Source organism: Anolis sagrei, chromosome 6 (assembly GCF_037176765.1).
Source record: "Anolis sagrei isolate rAnoSag1 chromosome 6, rAnoSag1.mat, whole genome shotgun sequence".
Lineage (NCBI taxonomy): Eukaryota > Metazoa > Chordata > Lepidosauria > Squamata > Dactyloidae > Anolis > Anolis sagrei.
This window is the reverse complement of record NC_090026.1, coordinates 11,567,591-11,591,036: the sequence shown is the minus strand read 5'-3', so window position 1 is coordinate 11,591,036 and position 23,446 is coordinate 11,567,591. Positions and strand designations below refer to the sequence as shown.

Below are 23,446 nucleotides of genomic sequence, written 5' to 3'. Positions count from 1 at the left end.
CCTATACAATCAATGCAGTTTGTGTTTTCAATAGTTTCTTGATCAGAAAGAATTAATATGTTGCATATGTTGTTTTTTTGGTCTGTTTGTTTAACAGAGGAAGTAGTTCTGAAATTTGAGCCGACCCGAGTCCGAGCCCGCAATGTGGCTTACGACACCCTTCCTGTTGTTATCCATGGCAATGGACCCACCAAGGTAACCCGTTTCTGTATATATGACAGGGTATTAATCTTTGAAGAACTCTGCTCATGACATAGGGGCGGTATATTTACCATATTTTCTGGCATATAAGACGACTGGGCACATAAGATGACCCCCAACTTTTCCGGTTAAAATATAGAGCTTGGGATATACCCGCTGTATAAGACTACCCCTCCAACGCACACCAAATAAAAATTTAAAAAACATCAGATTTGATTTCAATATGGTCATTTTCCTATTACCGTACCTCCTTCTCTGCCTCTCAGATCTCAAGAGCGAGATCTGAGAGGCAGAGAAGGAGGTACGGTAATAGGATACAAGGGCGGGCCAGACGGATGAAAGATATGTGTTTTTCTGGGCACAGCGGTGCTCTATCGCTTTTTCCCATACTCTGGACATCCTGGATGCCTGCAGCTTGCTCCGCCCTTCACTTACACCTTCCCGATGAGGCACCCCCTCACCTCATCATCGGGACTGCGTTAAGTCCCTTCTTTCCATGAATCCTGGTGAGCGGATTTTCTTCTACCGTACTTAGACAGCGCCGCTCTTGCTGCTTTCATATGGTCACCGCACACAGCGGGGATGTGACCGTGGCCGTTTTGAGCTCCCACCACCATATGTGGCAACCACAGATTCTCCAGTCCAGCTTGGAAGTTTCAGCATCCGCCCTATAAGACCACACCCGGCGTATTAGATGACCCCCAACTTTTGAGAAGATTTTCCTGGGTGAAAAAGTAGTCTTATACGCTAGAAAATACAGTACTTTGGATCAAGGTTTGAACATTAAAGGAGCTATCTAAAGGGCCCAGGGACCTAATAGACCAATGAGGCTACCATATTTTAGAATATATACTATCCAGAATTCCAAAATACTAAGTATGCCCAGTGGCGACCTTGGTGGCGCAGTTGAGCTGCTGAACTTGCTGACCAAAAGGTTGGCGGTTCAAATCCGGGGAGTGGGGTGAGCTCTCTGTGTTAGCCCCAGCTTCTGTAACCTAGCAGTTCGAAAACATGCAAATGTAAATAGATTTATTTATTTATTTTTATTTATTTCTCGTGTCAGGGCAGCCAGTCAATTATATTACATTTCTAACAGAACAAAGCAAACAAACAGAGAAAATACAAAATGTATGAGTTGTCCTTTGACCAGTATCTGGCCACTTGGAGTGCTTCTGGTGTTGCTGCAAGAAGGTCCTCCATTGTGGATGTGGCTGGGCTCAGGTTGCATTGCAGCAGGTGGTCTGTGGTTTGCTCCTCTCCGCACTCGCATGTCGAGGATTCCACTTTGTAGCCCCATTTCTGAAGGTTGGCTCTGCATCTCGTGGGGCCAGAGCGCAGTCTGTTCAGCGCCTTCCAAGTTGCCCAGTCCTCTGTGTGCCCAGGGGGGAGTCTCTCATTTGGTATCAGCCATTGGTTGAGGTTCTGGGTTTGAGCCTGCCACTTTTGGACTCTTGCTTGCTGAGGCGTTCCAGCGAGTGTCTCTGTAGATCTTAGAAAACTATGTCTGGATTTAAGTCGTTGACGTGCTGGCTGATACCCAAACAGGGGATGAGCTGGAGATGTCTCTGCCTTGGTCCTTTCACTATTGGCTGCCACTTCCCGGCGGATGTCAGGGGGTGCGATACCTGCTAGACAGTGTAATTTCTCCAGTGGTGTAGGGCGCAGACACCCCATGATAATGCGGCATGTCTCATTAAGAGCCACATCCACTGTTTTAGTGTGGTGAGATGTGTTCCACACTGGGCATGCATACTCAGCAGCAGAGTAGCACAGCGCAAGGGCAGATGTCTTCACTGTATCTGGTTGTGATCCCCAGGTTGTGCCAGTCAGCTTTCGTATGTTGTTGTTTCTAGCACCCACTTTGTGCTTGAAGTTCAGGCAATGCTTCTTGTAGGTTAGAGCACGGTCCAGAGTGACTCCCAAGTATTTGGGTGCACTGCAATGCTCCAGTGGGATTCCTTCCCAATGTGAATAGATCAATAAGTAATAAGTAATAATAATAATAATAATAAAAACTTTATTTATACCCTGCCACCATCTCCCCAATGGGAACTCGGAGAGGCTTACATGGGGCCAAGCACGGACAACATGTTACAGCAAAATAAAACCAGAATATAAACAACAAGCAACATCATCAAAATTACATAGAAAAAGAAAGTATAAACACAGTAACAAAATAACATTCCAATAAACACAATCACGATAACAGTGGGCGGGCCACATGTACAGGATAAAATGATTAAAAACTCTAATGAGATAAAAATAGGAGCAGGTTATTTGCAGGGAGTACCCCTTCGGTGGGAAGGTAATGGCGCTCCGTGCAGTCATGCTGGCCACATGACCTTGGAAGTGTCTACAGACAACGCCAGCTCTTCGGCTTAGACATGGAGATGAGCACCACCCCTCAGAGTCAGACTCGACTAGACTTAATGTCAAGGGGAATCCTTTCTCCTTACAAAATACACAAAATCCAATTGGCCACATAGGTCACTGAAATAGTGACAGCTCTGCTTTCTGATGGATCGGCATACTCAAACTTTGTTTCAAACTTTGTTGTATTAAAACTATGTTTATAAAGTGAACATGGAACATGAAAGACTTGAGACCCATCTTCAAGATCTCTCATTGCGTGAATATATGTGAATATAGGTATTCCATTTTAAAAGAAATCCTATCATTCAAAGCACATCTGGTGCTGAGCATTGGGGATTAGGGATGCTCAGTTTGTGCCTAGAAATGCAAATAGAGTTTGGAAAGATTATTTTTCCCTAATTTGCAATCTTGAGTTGTAACCTGGGAAAAGCCATCTTTCTGAGCACTATAGACATGGATTCCAATCCTATTATTTAGTATCAACTAGATAGACTTGGAGCCCCCCGTGGCACAGTGGGTTAAAGCTCTGAGCTGCTGAGCTTATTGACTGAAAGGTCACAGGTTCGAATCCGGGGAGCGGTGCAAGCTTCCACTGCCAGCCCCAGCTTCTGCCAACCTAGCAGTTCAAAAACATGCAAATGTGAGTAGGTCAATAGAATCATAGAGTTGGAGGAGACCTCAGGGGCCATCCAGTCCAACGCCCTGTCTAGAAGCAGGAATATTGCATTCAAATCACCCCTGACAGATGGCCATCCAGCCTCTGTTTAGAGTTGGAAGAGACCTCAGGGGCCATCCAGTCCAACCCCCTGTCTAGAAGCAGGAATATTGCATTCAAATCATCCCTGACAGATGGCCATCCAGCCTCTGTTTAAAAGCTTCCAAAGAAGGAGCCTCCACCACACTCCGGGGCAGAGAGTTCCACTGCTGAACGGCTCTCACAGTCAGGAAGTTCTTCCTAATGTTCAGGTGGAATCTCCTTTCCATCAATAGGTACCGCTCCGGCGCTCCATGCAGTCATGCCGGCCACATGACCTTGGAGGAGTCTACAGACAATGCCAGCTTTTTGGCTTAGAAGTGGAGATGAGCACCACACCCCAGATTCAGACATGACTGACTTCACGTCAGGGGAAAACCTTTACCTGACTAGAGAAGGCTTGTCAAATCAGAATTTCTGAGTGGTGAGTCAACACGTAACTCAATCAAAGAGACTGACTTATGTGTTGACTCACACTCAGAAATTCTTGCCTGCTCACAACAGGATCTTGATCATGGTTTGAGACTTTAATGTCCAAATGCTTCTTTTTTTAAAATAAAGTTTCCAGTCCTCATGGGGGAGCCACGTTTTTGAGGCTTTAGAATCACCATCCTCATCTTCCTTGTCATGACCTGGGTTGTTTTCTTTTTCTTCTGTTTCTGCAGCTGCAGTTAAACTATCTGGGTAACTACGTCCCCAATGCCTGGACATACGAGGGAGGCTGTGGGACATGCGACCAAGGCCTTCTGGATCTGTCAGACTTGCCGGTGAGTTGATGGATAAGAATGGATGTGACATTACAGCCAGCCCTCCACATTCACTGGGGTTAGAGGCAGAGGAGCCCCGCAAAGGGGAAAAATCACAAATAAAGTAATTGCTGTATTTTTAACCTGAGAGAAGCCCCCGATTGCGCAGTGGGTTAAACCCTTGTGCCAGCAGGACTGAAGACTGGCAGGTTGGAGGTTCAAATCCAGGGAGAGTGCAAATGAGCTCCCTCTGTCAGCTCCAGCTCCCCATGTGGGGACATGGGAGAAGCCTCCCACAAGGATGGTAAAACATCAAAACATCTGGGTGTTCCCTGGGTAACGTCCTTGCAGACAGCCAATTCTCTCACACCAGTAACGACTTGCAGTTTCTCAAGTCACTCCTGACACTGGGGAGAAAAACCCTGAGAGAACACCTCTTTTGGAATTTCTAGTTTTTCCAATACAAATCTATAGTCAACTTCCACTGCAAGGTGACCATAGAATCATATTTGAGGACCTACAGATTCCTAAAGAGACGTTTCTTTGGAAATCTCTAGATCTTATAGCATGACAGGAAGAAGTTGACTTGAGGACCCAGAGATTCCTAGAAAGAACCCTTTTAATCATATCTCCGAATAATCAGATTTTCAAAAGACAAAACTGCCAATGTGGAGGCACAATTTTACAGTCGACAGTTCACATTTATGGATTTGATTGGTCACAGATTTAATATGGTCTCTAGGTCCTATAGCATGACTCCGTCGTCAACCTCCGCCCTAGATTTGCATTAAAAGCTGTAGTTTTCTACAGCAAACATTTATCTATTTATTTATTTATTTTATTTCCAGTATTTCTATCCTGTCCTTCTCAACCTCCGGAGGGGGACTCAGGGTGGCTTACATCGGCAGCGATTCAATGCCACAACAAATAAACAATTATAACAACAATTTAAATACCATAAATAAAACAATTGAATTAAAAACAATATTTAAACAAGATTGTCAAATCATATAGTCATTTCCGGTCTGGATCATCATTCAAAGTGCTGTCATGCCTGCTGCCCAAAGGCCTGGTCAGCATTGCATATTGACCAATGGGATGAAAGCTTACGGAATATTTGAATTGCTTTACCTAGAAATGTATGGTGCAGTCTTTCATTCCTCAGGTCTAACTAAGTCCATTGTATAATGCGCAATCTGGCTGCCACCGGTGGACTGTTTGAACCTTCTGAACAGTCTTCAAAGGCAACCCCAGGTAGAGCGCATTGCAGTAGTCTATTCGGGATGTAACCAGAGCATGGACTACCATGGCCAAATCTGACTTCCCACGGCACAGGAAGTTTTTTCCTGAAAGAAAGGAGGGAAGAAGTCGACTTGATCTTCTTAGGGAGCGAATTCCACAGGCGTGGGGCCACCGCCAAGAAGGACCTGACCCTACCTGTCCATTTTATAGGCATTTTAAAGTCCTCCAACATGATTCTGTGGCCAGACGTTAACTTTAGAGTTGCGTCAGAGGACCTAGAGATTCCAAGAAAGATGTTTTCGCTGGATTTTTTAAATTTGTGTGGTCCCCACTTTTGTAGGCGTCCTTCATCCCTAATCCCAGGAACTGGAAAGCTGATTATTATAAGGAAGCAGATACAAAAAGGTTTTGATAGAGAGGAGTGAGTCCTATGTGGATTTTGGCGATCGGGGGAATCAAGATGGACATTTTGGGAGGAATGTGCTTATTTCTCTCCATATGCTTTCTTTTGTACAGGATGAATCATACCCCCGTGTGCTGGTGGGGGTGTTCATAGAGCAGCCCACCCCCTTTTTCCCTCAGTTTCTCCAGCGCCTCCTGAGTTTTGATTACCCTTACTCGCACCTCAACCTCTTCATCCACAATCGTGTAAGTTGTACTCTGCACTAAAAGGAAGGATTCGTGTATGCCTGGTAGATATATGGGTCCAATGCAATTACTGTGGCACTGGAACTATCTCAAATATTTGGGTATTATGATGAGAGTAATCGAGGGGGGGGGGCATACAAAAAGGATCAGCATTGCGTATTAACCAATGGGGTGAAAGCCTACGGAATATTTGAATTGCTTTACCTAGAAATGTATGGTGCAGTCTTTCATTCCTCAGGTCTAACAAAGTCCATTGTATGATGAGCAACTCTGTTATCTTAAGTAAAAGTAAGGAAAGTCTGCATTTATTTACATACTTACATTTCTACTCCACCTTTCTCAACCCCGGAGGGGACTCAAGACGACTTTACACATAGGCAACTATTTGATGCCTTAAAACAATGTACAATTAAAATAGAATAAAAAATATATTAAAACATTTAAAACAATATATTTGAAATTAGTCACGTGATCCACAAGCGTCATCCAGGCCATTCCTATGGTCATTGCACATAATTTCATATCTATCTATTGCCCCAAGTACTCCAAAGGCTTAGTCACAAAACCACGTTTTTACTCTCTTACGGAAGGTCAAAAGGGAGGGGGCTGATCTAATATCCCTGGGGAGGGAATGCCACAGTTGAGGGGCCACCACTGAAAAGGCCCCGTCTCTTGTCCCTGCCAGTCACGCTTGCGAAGAAGGCACAACCGAGAGCAAGACCTCCCCAGACAATCTTACACTTCAAGATGGTTCATAGAGGGAGATAGGTTCAGATAGGTGAACTGGGCCAGAACCCTTTAGGGCTTTATAGGCTAAAGCCAGCACTTTGAATTGTGCTCGGTAACAGACTGGCAGCCAGTGGAGCTGGCTGTATGCTGGGAGGTGTATGCTCCCTTTCCGATGCTCCGGTGAGCAATCTGGCTGCCACCCATTGGACCGTTGGAAGCTTCTGAACAGTCTTCAAAGGCAACCCCAAGTAGAGCACATTGTAGTTGACAATTTGGGATAACCAGAGTGTGGACTACTGTGGCCAAGTCTGACTTCCCAAGGTACGGGCGCAACTGACACACAAGTTTTAATTGTGCAAATGCTCCCCTGCCATTACTTAAACCTGGGGTTCCAGGCTCAGCGATGAGTCCAGGGACACATCCAAGCTGTGAATCTGCATCTTCAGGGGACGTGTAATCCCGTCCAACACCAGCTGTAACCCCATGCCCTGTTCGGCCTTGCAACTGACCAGGAGTACCTCTTTCTTGTCTGGATTCAATTTCAATTTGTTTGTCCTCGTCCAGACCATCACAGCTGCCAAGCATTGGTTCATATATTGCTCTCCTATGTTGTATTATAGGCCCTTTTATATGGGAATATAGTAGCCCAAAAGACAGAAAAATATGACCCATTGCTTGCCCGTTGATGTTAATTGGTCCTGACTTTATGTGCCAGGTGGTGTATCATGAGCAGCATATCCAAGCGGAATGGGAACAGCTCCGTGAAGCCTTTGACACCGTTAAACTAGTGGGACCAGAGGAAGACCTAAGTGAGGGCGAAGCCAGAGATATAGCCATGTAAGTCAAAAAGTTGGAATGTAATCTGGTGAGGGCAGCAAAATGGGGGAAACACTGAACAGATAACCAATTCCCTCTCTATGCCTCTTTTGCTATTTAATAGTGCTACTTTACCCTACAGTAGTGGTATCAAACTTGTGGCCTCCATGTGTTTTGGACTTCAGCTCCCTGAATTCCTGGCTATTGGAAGAACTGGCTAGGGCTTCTGGGAGCTGGAAGCCTAAACATCTGGAGGGCCATAAGTTTGACATCTCTGCCCTATAGAGTTGATAAATGGGTTGCACAAACACCCCAAATGTCTTCAATCTGGCAAGCCTAGAGTGGCTGTGGGTTGATTGGATAGGCATCCAGGTAAGCTCAACATTGGCCTTAGGCTAAACACAACAAATGCTCCAGCTTGAGCTTGAATGACTTGAAAAAATTGCATCTCTTGAAAGAAAAAAAATAGTCAAGTGCAAAAGGAGATAGAACTTTTGTGGCAGAGTATTCTTACACACCAGATCCTATTTTGCAACACTCACGGCTAAGCCATTCCCTGTTGTCTGCATAGTTGCCCCTCCATATTTGTGGGTTTCATTTTTGTAATTTGATTATTTGCAGATTCAATTACCCATATATACTTGGGTATAAGCCAACTCGAATATAAGCCAAGGCACCTAATTCTACTATAAAAAACTGGGAAAACATATAAACTCGAGTATAAGCCGAGGGTGGAAAATGCAGCAGCTACTGGTAAATTTCAAAATAAAAATAGATACCAATAAAATTAACATTAATTGAGGCATCAGTAGGTTAAATGTTTTTGAATGTTTACATAAAACTGTAATTTAAGGTAAGACTGTCCAGCTCTGATTAAACCATTATTCTAACCTTCTTCAATGTACATATGCATATGTATCCTTCCAATAATAATAAAGCAAAATAATAAATGTAATAATAATGAGTTGTTGTTGTTCATTCGTTCAGTCGCTTCCGACTCTTCGTGACCTCATGAACCAGCCCACGCCAGAGCTCCCTGTCAGCCGTCACCACCCCCAGCTCTTTCAAGGTCAATCCAGTCACTTCAAGGATGCCATCCATCCATCTTGCCCTTGGTTGGCCCCTCTTCCTTTTTCCTTCCATTTTCCCCAGCATAATTGTCTTCTCTAAGCTTTCCTTTCTTCTCATGATGTGGCCAAAGTACTTCATCTTGGCCTCTACTATCCTTCCCTCCAATGAGCAGTCGGGCTTTATTTCCTGAAGTATGGACTGGTTGGATCTTCTTATGGTCCAAGGCACTCTACTGTTCACTATTTTATCAAGATTGGTCATTGCTCTCCTCCCAAGAAGTAAGCATCTCCTGATTTCCTGGCTGCAGTCTGCATCTGCAGTAAACTTTGCACCTAGAAATACAAACTCTGTCACTGCCTCCACGTTTTCTCCCTCTATTTCCCAGTTATAAATCATTCTTGTTACCATAATCTTGGTTTTTTGATGTTTAGCTGCAACCCAGCTTTTGCACTTTCTTCTTTCAACTTGATTAGAAGGCTCCTCAGTTCCTCTTCACTTTCGGCCATCAAATAATAAGTAAAATAATCAAAATGTAATCATAACAATACTAATAGAGTAAAATAATGTAATAATAATAAGAATAATAATGGGTTTTTTCATGTCAGGGGTGACTTGAGAAACTGCAAGTTGTTTCTGTGTGAGATAATTGGCCGTCTGCAAGGACATTGCACAGGGGACGCCCTGGATGTTTTGATGTTTTTACCATCCTTATGGAAGGCTTCTCTCATGTCCCGGCATGGGGAGCTGGAGCTGACAGAGGGAGCTCATCTGTGCTCTCCCCAGATTCGAACCTCCAACCTATTGGTCTTCAGTTCTGCCATCACAAGGGGTTTAACCATTGCACCTCTGGGGGCTCCAATAATAGAGTAAAATAATAAAAGTAATAATAACAAATATAATAATAGAGTAAAATAATAAATGTAATAAAAACAATAGAGTAAAATAATGTAAATGTAATCATAATAGTAGTAAATAGAGTAAAAAAAATGTAATAATAATAACCCAGTAAAATAATAAATAACTTTGACTTGAGTATAAACCCAGGGAGGCTTTTTCAGCCTTAAAAAAGTGCTGAAAAACTCCGCTTATACTGGAGTATATACGGTAATATGGTCTCTATGAATCTCTGCATCCTCAAGTGTTCTTTTCTTCTTCGTGGCTTTTCCACTTTCATTAAGGTCCAGGGAAAGTTGACTACAGATTTGTGCTGGACAACCTACAAATGCCTTAGAAAAGTGGTTCTCAACCTGTGGGTCACTAGATGTTTTGGCCTTCCACTCCCAGAAATCCTAACAGCTGGTAAACTGACTGGGATTTCTAGGAGTTGTAGGCCAAAACACCTGGGGGGACACAGGTTGAGAACCACTGCCTTAGAGGTGTGTTTTCTTTAGAAATTTACTATATCGTCCAGCACAGCTTGACCATGATTGCACTGGAAGACTTAGAGCAGTGGTTCTCAATAGGTGGGTCCCCAGGTGTGTTGGCCTACAACTCCCAGAAATCCCAGCCAGTTTACCAGCTGTTTGGATTTCTGGGAATTGAAGGCCAAAACATCTGGGGACCCAAAAGTTGAGAACCACTGACCTAGAGATTCCTGGAGAAGACATGTGAATCAAATCCAAAAATCTGCAAAAGTGAAACCTACGAATGTGGAGGCGGAGTATAAGATTCTGATGGGCCATTCTGTCTTACACCATTGGGTTGGGTCTATTTAATCCTAAGATTTAATAACTTTCTCCCTTACATTTCTGCAATAGGGATCTTTGCCGGCAGGACGCCACCTGTGACTATTACTTCAGCCTTGATGCTGACGTGGTTGTGACAAACCCCGAAATCTTACAGATCCTTATCCAGGAGAACAAGTGAGAAACATTCCTTGCTCTTTCTTCCCCCTGTTTACAGAGCTTTCAAGACAAGATCATAGGAGTGTCTCCCTCTTAACCAACCTACCTTTTCCTTTCCCACCTTCCCTGGTTTCCCCAAACTCCAGGAAAGTGATTGCTCCCATGATGTCCCGGCATGGCAAGCTTTGGTCTAACTTCTGGGGTGCTCTGAGCCCCGATGAATATTACGCCCGTTCGGAGGACTATGTGGAGTTGGTCCAGGGCAAGAGAATGTGAGTTGTGTTGGTGAGAAAAAAGAGCTTTGGCTTTGGATGCAGGTTCATATGTGGGTGGAAAAGCATACCTAGAGCTAAGAAAAGTTCCTTTGTTGGGGTGGTGGGCACAGTGTACCCCTAAGTGGACTTCTGGCAATATCTATGTCATTTTTGCTTTTTCTGCAATGAATAAAGTCTCCTATGAGTCTTAGGGACAAAGGATTGGGCCCCTGCGGCACTTGAATTAAGTGCCTCAGTTTAGTACTTTTCCATGCTTTTGCATTAATTTACTCTCCCCTATTTAAAAACTCTCCTCCAGCTTAATTACCAGCAGTAAAACCTTTTAATTTGTTGTCAAAGGCTTTCATGGTCAGAATCACTGGAGTTTTCCGGGCTGTATGGCCATATTCCATACACAAGATGACACCGATGATTATATGCTTTAACGGTTTTTATTTGTGTTTTATATTGTAATGTTGATTGTTTTTAATGGCACTTTTATGAATGCCTGGCATCGAATTGTGCCAATCTGTAACCCGCCTTGAGTCACCATATGGCTGAGAAAGGCAGGCTATAAATATAGTAAATAAATAAATATATAATAAAACTTTATTTGTATCCTGCTACAATCTCCCCAAGGGACTCGGTGCGGCTTACATGAGGCCAAGCCCACAGCACATCAATAAACAAAGGTAACAAATAATCAATACAAACAGTTAAAAAAATAAAACTCAAAAAGCAATAAACAATAAGCAATAAACAATAACAATAATAACATACAGCATTTAAAAACCTATGATAAATAAATACTCCAGAAGCATTCTCTCCTGACATTTTGCCCACATCTATGGCAGTCATCCTCAGAGACTGTTGGAAATGAGGCAAGTGGGGTTTATATATCTGTCATGGGTGGAAGAAAGAAGTGTGAGTGTTGCAATTGGCCACCTTGATTAGCATTGAATGGCCTAACCAAGGTGGCCAATTGCAACATTCACACTTGCCTCAATCAGACAAGACTTCTTTCTCCCATCTTGGACATTCCACAGATAGATAAAACCTCACTTGCTTAGTTTCCTACAGACACCTCATCCTCTGAGGATGCCTGCCATAGATGTGGGCAAAACATCAGGAGAGAATGGTGCTGGAACATAGCCATCCAGCCCAGAAAACTCACAGCAACCCAGCTTTTAATTTGCCTATATGTAGTCAGTCTTTCATATTTGCAAGTTTAACATTACTTTTCTTAATGTTACTGTTGTTGTTATTTATACTCCTCTTGATCGGGACCCATTGGCACATTTAATTACCCACAGATTAGACCAATGTCACCAGTGTTTTCTCTAAGAATTTCTAGGTCCTCCAGCATGACTCAATGGACTTTCTATCCAAACACATCTCTCCCTATGAACCTTCCAGGAAGTTGAGATCATCTGAGGCGGCCCTGCTCTTGATCCTGCCTGCTTCACAGGCACGTCTGGCAGGGATGATACAGGGCCTTCTCAGTGGTGGCTCCTCGGCAGGGGAACTCCCTGCCTAGGGATATTAGGTCGGCCCCCTCCCTCCTGACCTTTCAAAAAAGAGTGAAAACCTGGCTCTTTGTGCAAGCGTTTGGAACTTCAGCATGACTAGATAAACTCAAACTGGAATATGAACTAGGAACGGCCAAGACGATGGAACGGTTGAGGATTTGAACAAGAAGACATAGTTTTTATAATTTGTATTGTTATTGCTGTTACAGTTTTTAAATGTATTGTAATGTGATTTTTTTTTGCTTTTAATCAATGTATGTATTTTTATATGACATCTAATTGTGCCAATTTGTACGCCGCCCTGAGTTGCCTTTGGGCTGATATGGGTGGGATAAAAGTGACGTAAATAAATAAATAAATAAATAAATAGTTTTGGCAGAAGCTGACCATAGAGTCATAGTAGTGGACCTAGAGATTCTTTGAGAGAAAGCATCTCCAGAAATCTCTAGTTCCTGTAGTCCAGTTCCATGATCAAGTTCTGATGGAAGTTCTGCCCACTACTGGAATGGAGTCCTTGAAAACAGCTCTGAAATAATAATGATGGTGGTGGTGGTGATGATGATGATTATAGGAACGACAAGAATAACCCACTTTTCTCCCAGAGTTTTGACCCGTGGATTATGAGATAACCCCCATCCCTTGCCCAGTGGACTACTGCTTTTCACATTCATAACCCTCTTCTCCTTTTTCACCATGGCAGTGGGATGTGGAACGTCCCCTACATCTCCCAGGCCTATTTATTGCGAGGGGAGACCTTACGTCAAGAGCTGCCCCAGCGCAATATCTTCACCTTGGACGACACAGATCCGGATATGGCCTTTTGCAAGAGCGTGAGGGAGAAGGTGAGAGACCTTTAGCCTTTCTAGAGGACACTGTTAAGCCAAACTTGTGTGTGTTTTGGAAAATATGTTTAGCGTCTCTCAAGGGCTATGCAAATTGTTCCTTTGTTTACACAGCATTCTACTTTACATAGGTGACAAAGATCCAATCAAGACCTGGCCCATTGGGGGTTTTGTGGGGAATAAAATAAAACCAGACCCAACATACATTCAGATTGATCACCTTAAGGACTAGAAACCAATGCTGCTTTTTTTTTTCTTTCATGTCAGGAGTGACTTGAGAAACTGCAACTCGCTTCTGGTATGAGAGAATTAGCCCTCTGCAAAGACATTGCCCAGGGAACGCCAGGGTGTTTTACCATCCTGTAGGAAGCTTCTTGCATGTCCCCGCACGAGAAGCTAGAGCTGACAGATGGGAGCTCACCCCGCTCCCCGAATTCGAACTACTGATCTTTTGGTCAGCAGTTCTGGTGTCACAAGGGTTTAACCCATTGCGCCACCAAGGGATCCACCAATAATAAATAAATAAATAGTAAACTTTATTTGTGCCCCGCCACCATCTCCCCGATGGGGACTCGGTGCGGCTTACATGAGCCCAAGCCCAAAACAACAATTACATAAAATAAATCTGAAAACGCAAATAATGAACAATAATAACACAATTACATAAAACAAATGAAAACATAGCGATATAAGATTACAGTAAGCACAATCACAACACCAATGCTGCTCAAAGTAGTGGTCTGTAGACCAGTTCCAGTTAGTGATCTTCTATATCTGATAACTTAGCATGCTTTAAATTATTTTAAAGGGCTGGTTGGCCATCTTTCAGGAGTGCTTTGATTGTGTATCGCTGCATTGTAGAATGGGATTAGACTGGATGGCTCTTGTCTCTTCCAAATCTGTGGGCTCACGTACACAGTAGAGTGAATGCAGTTTGAGATCACTTTAACTGCCATGGTTCAATGGTATGGGTTCTTGGGAGTTGTAGTTTCCCAAGGTCTCTAAGGGCCCTTCCACACGTCATATAATCCAGAATATCAAGGCAAATAATCCACAATATCTGCTTTGTACTGGGTTATCTGAGTCCACACTGCCATATATTCCAGTTCACTGTGGATTTTATACAGCTGTGTGGAAGGGGCCTTAGTGCTGGCGCCTCACTAGACTAGACAAGGTGATTGAGAGGGCAGCAGCGGAGCAGTTGCAGCAATTCCTAGACGACACAGCCGAACTAGATCCCTTCCAGTCCGGCTTCCATGCGGGGCACGGGACAGAGACTGTGCTGGTCTCCATCACGGATCACCTTCGATGCCAGCTTGACCGGGGTGGGTCAGCGCTGCTTGTGTTATTGGATCTCACAGAAGCATTTGACACAGTTGACCACAATCTTTTGACCCACCGCCTTGCTGTTGCTGGAGTCAGGGGGACATCTTTAAACTGGCTGTCCTCCTTTCTTCACAACCGTGGACAGCGAGTGGAGAGGGGAGGCCTGGTCTCTGAGAGGTCCCCTCTATCTTGTGGGGTTCCTCAGGGGGCCATTCCCTCTGTTGCTTAACATCTATATGCAACCACTTGCTCAGCTGGTTTGAGGTTTTGGGCTTGAGTGTTACCAGTACGCCGATGACACTCAGCTGGTGCTGAAGATGGAAGGCCGACGGGACTCTGTACCCGATTGTTTCCATCAGTGCCTCGAGGCCGTTACTGGATGGCTGCGTACCAGCAGGTTGAGGGTGAATCCAGCAAAGACGGAGATCCTATGGCTGGGTCGACCGGGCAGTGGGGATATCTAGCTGCCTACCCTGGATGGCAAGGCGCTACGCCCGTCATCATTGGTAAAGAGTCTGGGAGTCCTTTTGGACCCTCTGCTGACGATGGAGGCCCAGGTCTCCGCTGTTAGCAGAACCGCCTTCTTTCACCTGCGGCAGGCTAGACAGCTGGCCCCCTACCTGTCCAGGGATGACCTAGCTACGGTGATCCAGGCCACAGTCATCTCAAGACTGGACTACTGTAACGCCCTCTACATTGGCCTTCCTCTGTCGGTGATCCGGAAGCTCAAGTTGGTACAAAACGCAGCTGCTCGGCTTCTTGCGGGAATTCCGATGAGATGCCACATAACACCAATCTTACTGCAGCTGCATTGGTTACCAATTGAGCACCGGATCACTTTCAAAGGGATGGTACTCACCTTTAAGGCCTTGCATGGTCTGGGGCCGATGTACCTGAGGGACCGCCTCACCCCCTACCAACCCCAGAGATCCCTCCGTTCTGAGGACCAAGATCTATTGGAAGTCCCCAGTGTCAAGACCTTGCGTCTAACAGCAACCAGACGCAGAGCCTTCACAGCAGTGGCACCATCACTCTGGAATACTCTGCCACCTGAAGTCCGTGCCTTGCGGGACTTACCAGCTTTCTGCAGGGCATGTAAGACATACCTGTTTCGACAGGCTTTTAATGTTTGATATTGCTGTTTTTAAATTGCTTTTAAATTGTGTTCAATTTTAGCCTGTTCTTGTAAGCCGCTCCGAGCCCCAGGGGAGTGGCGGCATATAAGTTCAAATAATAAATAAATAAAATAAATAATTCCCAGGATTCCATAACATTCAGCCATGGCGGTTGATGTGGGCTTGAACTGTATTAATTATGGGTTGTTGTAGGTTTTTCCGGGCTATATGGCCATGTTCTGGAGGCAATTTTTCTCCTGACGTTTCGCCTGCATCTATGGCAAGCATCCTCAGAGGTAGTGAGGTCTGTTGGAAGTAGGAAAAATGGGTTTATATATCTGTGGAATGACCAGGGTTCTCAACCTGTGGTTCCCCAAATGTATTTTGGTCTTCAACTCTCAGAAATCCTAACAGCTGGTAAACTGGCTGGGATTTCTGGGAGTTGTAGTCCAAAACACCTGGGAACCCATAAGTTGAGAACCACTGAATTATATAGTGTAGGTGTTCTTCTGTTGCCATGATTCTTTGAAATTTAAGCTTCCCTCAGATTTGCTAATTATGCCCAGCCATACCTGAAACTACTGAGTGATGATTTTGTTTTGTTTTGTTTTGTTTTGTTTTCTTTTTGGGAAGCAGTTCCAGGTCCGGACAATGTGTGTCTGGATTTATTGGGCACAGAATCAATATGAAGCTTATCCTCTTTTTCCACCCAAATGTAAACACCCCTCTTTCCTCTTTCAGGGCATCTTCCTTCACATCAGTAACCGGGACGAGTTTGGGCACCTTCTTTCCACTTCCAGATACAACACATCCCGCCTGCATCCTGACCTTTGGCAGATCTCAGAGAACCCTTTGGTGAGTGAGTGGCATCCCCAAATACACTGCAGCTGTGAGATCCTGCATTTAACCTTTTGGAGGTTTTCTGCTCCCACCTCTGATCACTAAGAGCTAGGAAATATTTTGAGCTAAGATTGCACACTGGAGGTGCGTCTACACTACAGGATTAATGCAGTTGGGCCCCACTTTAACTGCCATGATTCAGAACTATGGAACCATGAGAATTATCACTTAGTGAGATCCAGCATTCTTTGGCAGAGAAAACTTAAAAACCTTCTGAAACTTCAGCTCCCAAGATTCCATAGCATTGACCCATGGAAGTTAAAGTGGGATGAAACTGCATTAATTATGGGAAAGTTTGCATAGTACAAGTGCACTGGTTTGCAAAGCTAGAAGGCGTTTTTTTGCAGGCCAGAAAGAAAAGGTAAAGGTTTCCCCTTGACATTTTAAGTTTGTTGTTGTTTATTTGTTCAGTCGCTTCCGACTCTCTGTGACCTCATGGACCAGCCCACGCCAGAGCTTCCTGTCGGCCATCACCACCCCCAGCTCCTTCAAGGTCAAGGCAGTCGCTTCAAGGATACTATCCATCCATCTTGACCTTGGTCGGCCCCTCTTCCTTTTTCCTTCCATTTTTCCCAAGCATCCTTGTCTTCTCTAAGCTTTCCAACTATGGGGGTTGGTGCTTATCTCCATTTCTAAGACAAAGAGCTGGCATTGTCCGTAGACACCTCCAGGTCATGTGGCCGGCATGACTGCATGAAGTGCTCTTACCTTCCCGCAGAAGCAGTACCTATTGACCTACTCACACTTGCAGGTTTTCGAACTGCTAGGTTGGCAGAAGCTGGAGCTAACAGCAGGAGCTCACCCTGCTCCCCAGATTTGAACTTCCAACCTGCAAGTACAGCACAGAACTTCCTGTCTGCAAGTACAGCAGCTCAGCGGTTTAACACACTGTGCCACCAAGGGCCAGAAAGTATGCAACAGCAAATATACTGTAATCCTCACCTAGCTCTTCATATCAACTTTGTCACATTCACACATGCTTTGTTTCAACCTTGGATGACCTCAAATTTTTTGATTTGTGAAAAACTATTATTTCTCCATCCATGAGGACTAGAAACCTGCTCAACCCAAAAACCAAAATAGCTTTTCCGGCTGCATTTATACTGTCAAATTAATGTCAAATTATACTGTTTGACACCGCTTTAACAGCTATAACTCAATGCTATGGTATCGTTGGGAGTTGTAGTTTGGTGAGGCACCAGCACTCATTGGCAGAGAAGGCTAATGACCTTTTTAAACTACAACTGCCAGGCTTCCATAGCATTCAGCCATGCTAGTTACAGAACTCATGAAATCTGAGGATGCCTGCCATCAATGTGGGTGAAACGTCAGGGGAGAATGCTTCTGGAACGTGGCCAAACAGCCTGGAAAACTCACAGCAACCCAGTTACAGTGTTATCAAACTGTATTATTTGCACACTGCAGATGCACCCCCTCTTGATCACTCACTCTCAACATCTCTCCATTTTTCTTTCTCTTTTTTTCAGGACTGGCAGGACAAATACATCCATGAGAACTACTCCCGGGTGTTGGAAGGGGAATATCATGAGCAGGTAAAAGGATCCTTTGGCATCCCAGCCATCTGTCCTCACTTGTGGCCTTTTTTTTTACAGACCCTCACTGTCCCATTCCTCCTTTTCCAGCCCTGTCCTGATGTTTACTGGTTCCCAGTGTTCACTGATCAGATGTGTGATGAGCTTATAGAAGAGGCTGAAAATTTTGGTCAGTGGTCTGGAGGGAAGCACGAGGTAAGCACACAATGCCACACAAGGGGGTCATGGACCCACGAGCCACATTCTACCCATCACTGATATAGATAGATTGGTAAGGGATAGATTGGCGGATCCGAGAGCATCCCCACCTCACCTGATTGTAACTTGGACGTATTTCTTCTAGGATACCCGGCTGGCTGGTGGCTACGAGAACGTCCCTACCGTGGACATCCACATGAACCAAATCGGTTTCGAGAAGGAGTGGCTGCAGTTCCTGCGAGACTACATTGCTCCCGTCACGGAGAAACTCTACCCAGGCTACTACACCAAGGTATCTGCACCCAAGAGGTGGGCAAGCGGCTGCCTCTGCGATCAAAGTATCATGGTTGTGGAAAGTTGGGCATAACGGGAGCAAAATGGGGAAACTAATAGTATTCCCACTGTGAAATTTATAGGGAGACTAAGGGCCATGTTCACATTATGCAATTATAGCATTTGTTGTTTATTCATTCATTCGCTTCCAACTCTTCGTGACCTCATGGACCAGCCCATGCCAGAGCTCCCTGTCGACCTTCACCATCCCCAGCTCCTTCAGAGTCAAGCCAGTCACTTCAAAATTGGAGAGGCCCTGCTCTTGCTCCCGCCCCCTTCGCAGCCGCTATTTTGGGGACGAGGGAGAGGGCCTTCTCTGTGGTGGCCCCCCGACTCTGGAACTCACTCCCCAAGGATATCAGACAAGCCCCCACATTGGCTGTCTTTAGGAGGAGCCTGAAAACGTGGCTGTTCCAGTGTGCCTTCCCTGAATAAGGAAACAATGCCCTGCTCTGATTCGTTCTCTGCAATTGTCCTCAGAAGCACTTTACTACCTGTTGGGTTGGTCTCCCTACATTATGTTTTAAAACCCTCCTGCTTAGATACATCCTACCTCTGTTCACGCCCAGTGTTTATTTAAAAAAAAATAATTTATTACATCTGGCCCAGCCATAAGGTTTTAAATTCTCTGTGTTATTGTTTATATGTAAGTTATATTAATTGTACTGTTTTATTTGCTTGCTGTTTTGTTTTTACTGATGTGTTGTTGGGCTTGGCCTCATGTAAGCCGCCCTGAGTCCCCTTGGGGAGATGGTGGTGAGGTATAAAGTTGTTGTTGTTGTTGTTGTTGTTGTTATTATTATTATTATTATTATTATTATTATTATTATTATCATCATCTATCCATCTTGCCCTTGGTAGGCCCCTCTTCTTTTCCTTCCATTTTCCCCAGCATCATTGTCTTCTCTAAGCTTTCCTTTCTTCTCATGATGTGTCCAAAGTACTTCATCTATGCCTCTAATATCCTTCCCTCCAGTGAGCAGCCGGGCTTTATTTCATGGAGGATGGACTGGTTGGATCTTCTTATGGTCCAAAGCACTCTCAGAACTTTCCTCCAACACCACAGTTCAAAAGCATCTGTCTTCCTTCGCTCATACTATTTATTTTATTTTGAAATATCCCAGTAGCTGCTGCATTTCCCACCTTTGATTTATACTCAATATGTTTTCATTTATATATATATATATATATATATATATATATATATATATATATATATCGCATATACAGTACCCTTTTTTTGCACAAATTCCATCTTCTCAATATCTTGCTGGAAGAGAGTGACATTATGTCTTCCCTTGATATAGACCAGGGGTCATCAAACTTTTTAAACAGAGGGCCAGGTCACAGTCCCTTAAACTGTTGGAGGGCCGGATTATAATTTGGAAAAAAAATGAATGAATTCCTATGCACATGGCACATATCTTATTTGTAGTGCAAAAACACACACACTTAAAAACAATTTGTTGTTCATTCGTTCAGTCGTTTCCAACTCTTTGTGACTTCATGGACCACTCCACGCCAGAGCTCCCTGTCGGTCGTGACCACCCCCAGCTCCTTCAAGGTCAATCCAGTCACTTCAAGGATATCATCCATCCATCTTGCCCTTGTCGGCCCCTCTTCCTTTTTCCTTCCATTTTCCCCAGCATAATTGACTTCTCTAAGCTTCCCTTTCTTCTCATGATGTGGCCAAAGTACTTCATCTTGGCCTCTACTATTCTTCCCTCCAATGAGCAGTCAGGCTTTATTTCTTGAAATATGGACTGGTTGGATCTTCTCGCTATCCAGGGCACTCTCAGAACTTTCCTCCAGCACAATACAATAATTAAAATGAAGAACAATTTTAGCAAATATAAACTTATTAGTATTTCAATGGGAAGTGTGTCCCTGCTTTTGGTTGATGAGATAAGATTGTTGTTGTTGTGTGCTCTCAAGATATTTCAGATTTAGGTTGACCTCGAGAGAGGGCTGGGTAAATGACCTCGGAGGGCCGTATTTGGCCCTCGGGCCTTAGTTTGAGGACCCCTGATGTAGACACTATGTCCTATTATTATAGCCTAGAATGTTTGCTTTTGAAACTATTGCATCACACTGTTGACTCATGTTCAGCTTGTGGCCTGCTAAGACTCTTAGATCCCTTTTACATGTTCTGTTTTCAAACCAAGTATCAGCTATTTTTTGTAGTCCAAAAGAAGACAATTATTCCCCAGTCTTGGCTATATGCATATGGATGCAGTTTTCCTCCTCATCATCACAAGGTCTGTTTGTCGTCCATTTCTCAGGCTCGGGCAATCATGAACTTCATGGTCCGGTACCGTCCAGATGAGCAGCCTTCGCTCCGGCCCCACCATGATTCCTCCACTTTCACTATCAACGTCGCTCTCAATCACAAAGGAATCGACTATGAGGTGAGAGTCCCTTAGAGCAAGCATGGGCAAACTTCGGCCCTCCAGGTGTTTTGGATTTCAACTCCCACAACTCCTAGCAGCCTCAGGCCCCTTTTCCCCCAGCTGAGGCTGCTAACAAGCTTCAGCCTACTCACTCTCCTCAGGACAACACTATCTTTGGTGCATTGACTCTTAACAGGCTTTGGCCTGCTCACTCTCCTCAGGACGACACTAGCTTTGGCGCATTGACTCTAACAGGCTTCGGCCTACTCACTCTCCTCAGGACGACACTAGCTTTGGCGCATTGACTCTAACAGGCTTCTGCCTACTCACTCTCCTCAGGACGACACTAGCTTTGGCGCATTGACTCTAACAGGCTTCGGCCTACTCACTCTCCTCAGGACAACACTAGCTTTGGCGCATTGACTAACAGACTTCGGCCTACTCACTCTCTTCTCAGGACGACACTAGCTTTGGCGCATTGACTCTAACAGGCTTCGGCCTACTCACTCTCCTTAGGACACTAGCTTTGGTGCATTGACTCTAACAGGCTTTGGCCTACTCACTCTCCTCAGGACGATGCTAGCTTCGGTGCATTGACTCTTAACAGGCTTCGGCCTACTCACTCTCCTCAGGACGACACTAGCTTTGGCGCATTGACTCTAACAGGCTTCGGCCTACTCACTCTCCTCAGGACGACACTAGCTTTGGCGCATTGACTCTAACAGGCTTCTGCCTACTCACTCTCCTCAGGGCTACACTAGCTTTGGCGCATTGTAACAGGCTTCGGCCTACTCACTCTCCTCAGGACAACACTAGCTTTGGCGCATTGACTCTGACAGGCTTCGGCCTACTCACTCTCCTCAGGATGACACTAGCTTTGGCGCATTGACACTAACAGGCTTCGGCCTACTCACTCTCCTCAGGATGACACTAGCTTTGGCGCATTGTAACAGGCTTCGGCCTACTCACTCTCCTCAGGACGACACTAGCTTTGGCGCATTGACTCTAACAGGCTTCGGCCTACTCACTCTCCTCAGGGCTACACTAGCTTTGGTGCATTGTATCAGGCTTTGGCCTACTCACTCTCCTCAGGATGACACTAGCTTTGGCGCATTGTAACAGGCTTCGGCCTACTCACTCTCCTCAGGACAACACTAGCTTTGGCGCATTGACTCTGACAGGCTTCGGCCTACTCACTCTCCTCAGGATGACACTAGCTTTGGCGCATGGACTCTAACGGGCTTCGGCCTACTCACTCTCTTCTCAGGACGACACTAACTCTGGCGCATTGACTCTAACGGGGTTTGGCCTGCTCACTCTCCTCAGGATGATACTAACTCTGGCGCATTGACACTAACGGGGTCTGGCCTACTCACTCTCCTCAGGACGACACTAGCTTTGGCACATTGACACTAACAGGCTTCGGCCTACTCACTCTCCTCAGGACGACACTAGCTTTGGCGCATTGTAACAGGCTTTGGCCTACTCACTCTCCTCAGGACGACACTAGCTTTGGCACATTGTAACAGGCTTCGGCCTACTCACTCTCCTCAGGACAACACTAGCTTTGGCGCATTGACTCTGACAGGCTTCGGCCTACTCACTCTCCTCAGGACACTAGCTTTGGTGCATTGACTCTTAACAGGCCTCAGCCTACTCACTCTCCTCAGGACACTAGCTTTGATGCATTGACTCTAACGGGGTTTGGCCTACTCACTCTCCTCAGGACGACACTAGCTTTGACACATTGACATTAACAGGCTTCGACCTACTCACTCTCCTCAGGACGACACTAGCTTTGGCACATTGACACTAACAGGCTTCGGCCTACTCACTCTCTTCAGGAAGACACTAGCTTTGGTGCATTGACTCTTAACAGGCTTCGTCCTACTCACTCTCTTCTCAGGACGACACTAGCTTTGGCCCACTGACACACACACACATATTATTATTATTGTTATTATTATTATTCTCTCCCTGCATCTCCAAATATCATTCTCTTTTTTCAGGGCGGTGGCTGCCGGTTCATCCGTTATAACTGTCAAGTGGAATCTCCCCGCAAAGGCTGGAGCCTGATGCATCCCGGGCGCCTGACCCACTACCATGAAGGCTTGCCCACCACCAGCGGCACCCGCTACATCATGGTCTCCTTTGTGGATCCCTAACCCCAGCTCTTCCACTCCCCATTAGGGGCTGTGGCGGTCAGCACACTGAAAGCCAGAAACTTATGGAGAAGCAGATTGCAGGACGGGGGACAGCGGTCTCTTCTTTTCCTTCCACTGCCATCTGCCTTGGTGCCTTCAAAACAATGGATAGGGATAGACGACTTTATGCCAGGCTTTGGGAAGATATGGTCCTTGCCTAGCACTGAACTTTGGGTCACTATAAATCCTGGAGTGACCGCTGCTGCCTTGTGGGGTCCATTAATCCTCCATCCATATACTATTGGTGGCAGGGGGATAATCACATTGTCCTGAAGCAGAGGAAAATCAGCTCGACGTCTTCTCTCCAAATGTCAACAAAGATGTTTACCAGCAAAGCTTCCCCTGTTCTAGATACTCTAGAGTAGTATCTACAACAAG

At 45.1% G+C, this 23,446-nt stretch overlaps 1 protein-coding gene across 2 annotated transcripts in view; it reads left to right on the top strand.

Annotated features, from left to right (window-relative positions):
* PLOD3 (procollagen-lysine,2-oxoglutarate 5-dioxygenase 3) overlaps positions 1-23,046 on the top strand; it is a 57,073-nt gene extending 34,027 nt beyond the window's left edge. For both annotated transcript variants that reach the window (XM_067469776.1, XM_067469777.1), the window contains 13 exons: positions 98-195; positions 3,994-4,095; positions 5,833-5,964; positions 7,409-7,530; positions 10,338-10,442; positions 10,571-10,696; positions 12,908-13,049; positions 16,232-16,345; positions 17,878-17,943; positions 18,034-18,138; positions 18,287-18,433; positions 20,757-20,882; positions 22,874-23,046. In XM_067469776.1, coding sequence (XP_067325877.1) covers positions 98-195; positions 3,994-4,095; positions 5,833-5,964; positions 7,409-7,530; positions 10,338-10,442; positions 10,571-10,696; positions 12,908-13,049; positions 16,232-16,345; positions 17,878-17,943; positions 18,034-18,138; positions 18,287-18,433; positions 20,757-20,882; positions 22,874-23,029 — 1,541 coding nt within the window. In that variant the 3' untranslated portion in view covers positions 23,030-23,046. The remainder of the gene's footprint in view (positions 1-97; positions 196-3,993; positions 4,096-5,832; positions 5,965-7,408; positions 7,531-10,337; positions 10,443-10,570; positions 10,697-12,907; positions 13,050-16,231; positions 16,346-17,877; positions 17,944-18,033; positions 18,139-18,286; positions 18,434-20,756; positions 20,883-22,873) is intronic.
* The last annotated feature ends 400 nt before the right edge of the window (positions 23,047-23,446 follow it).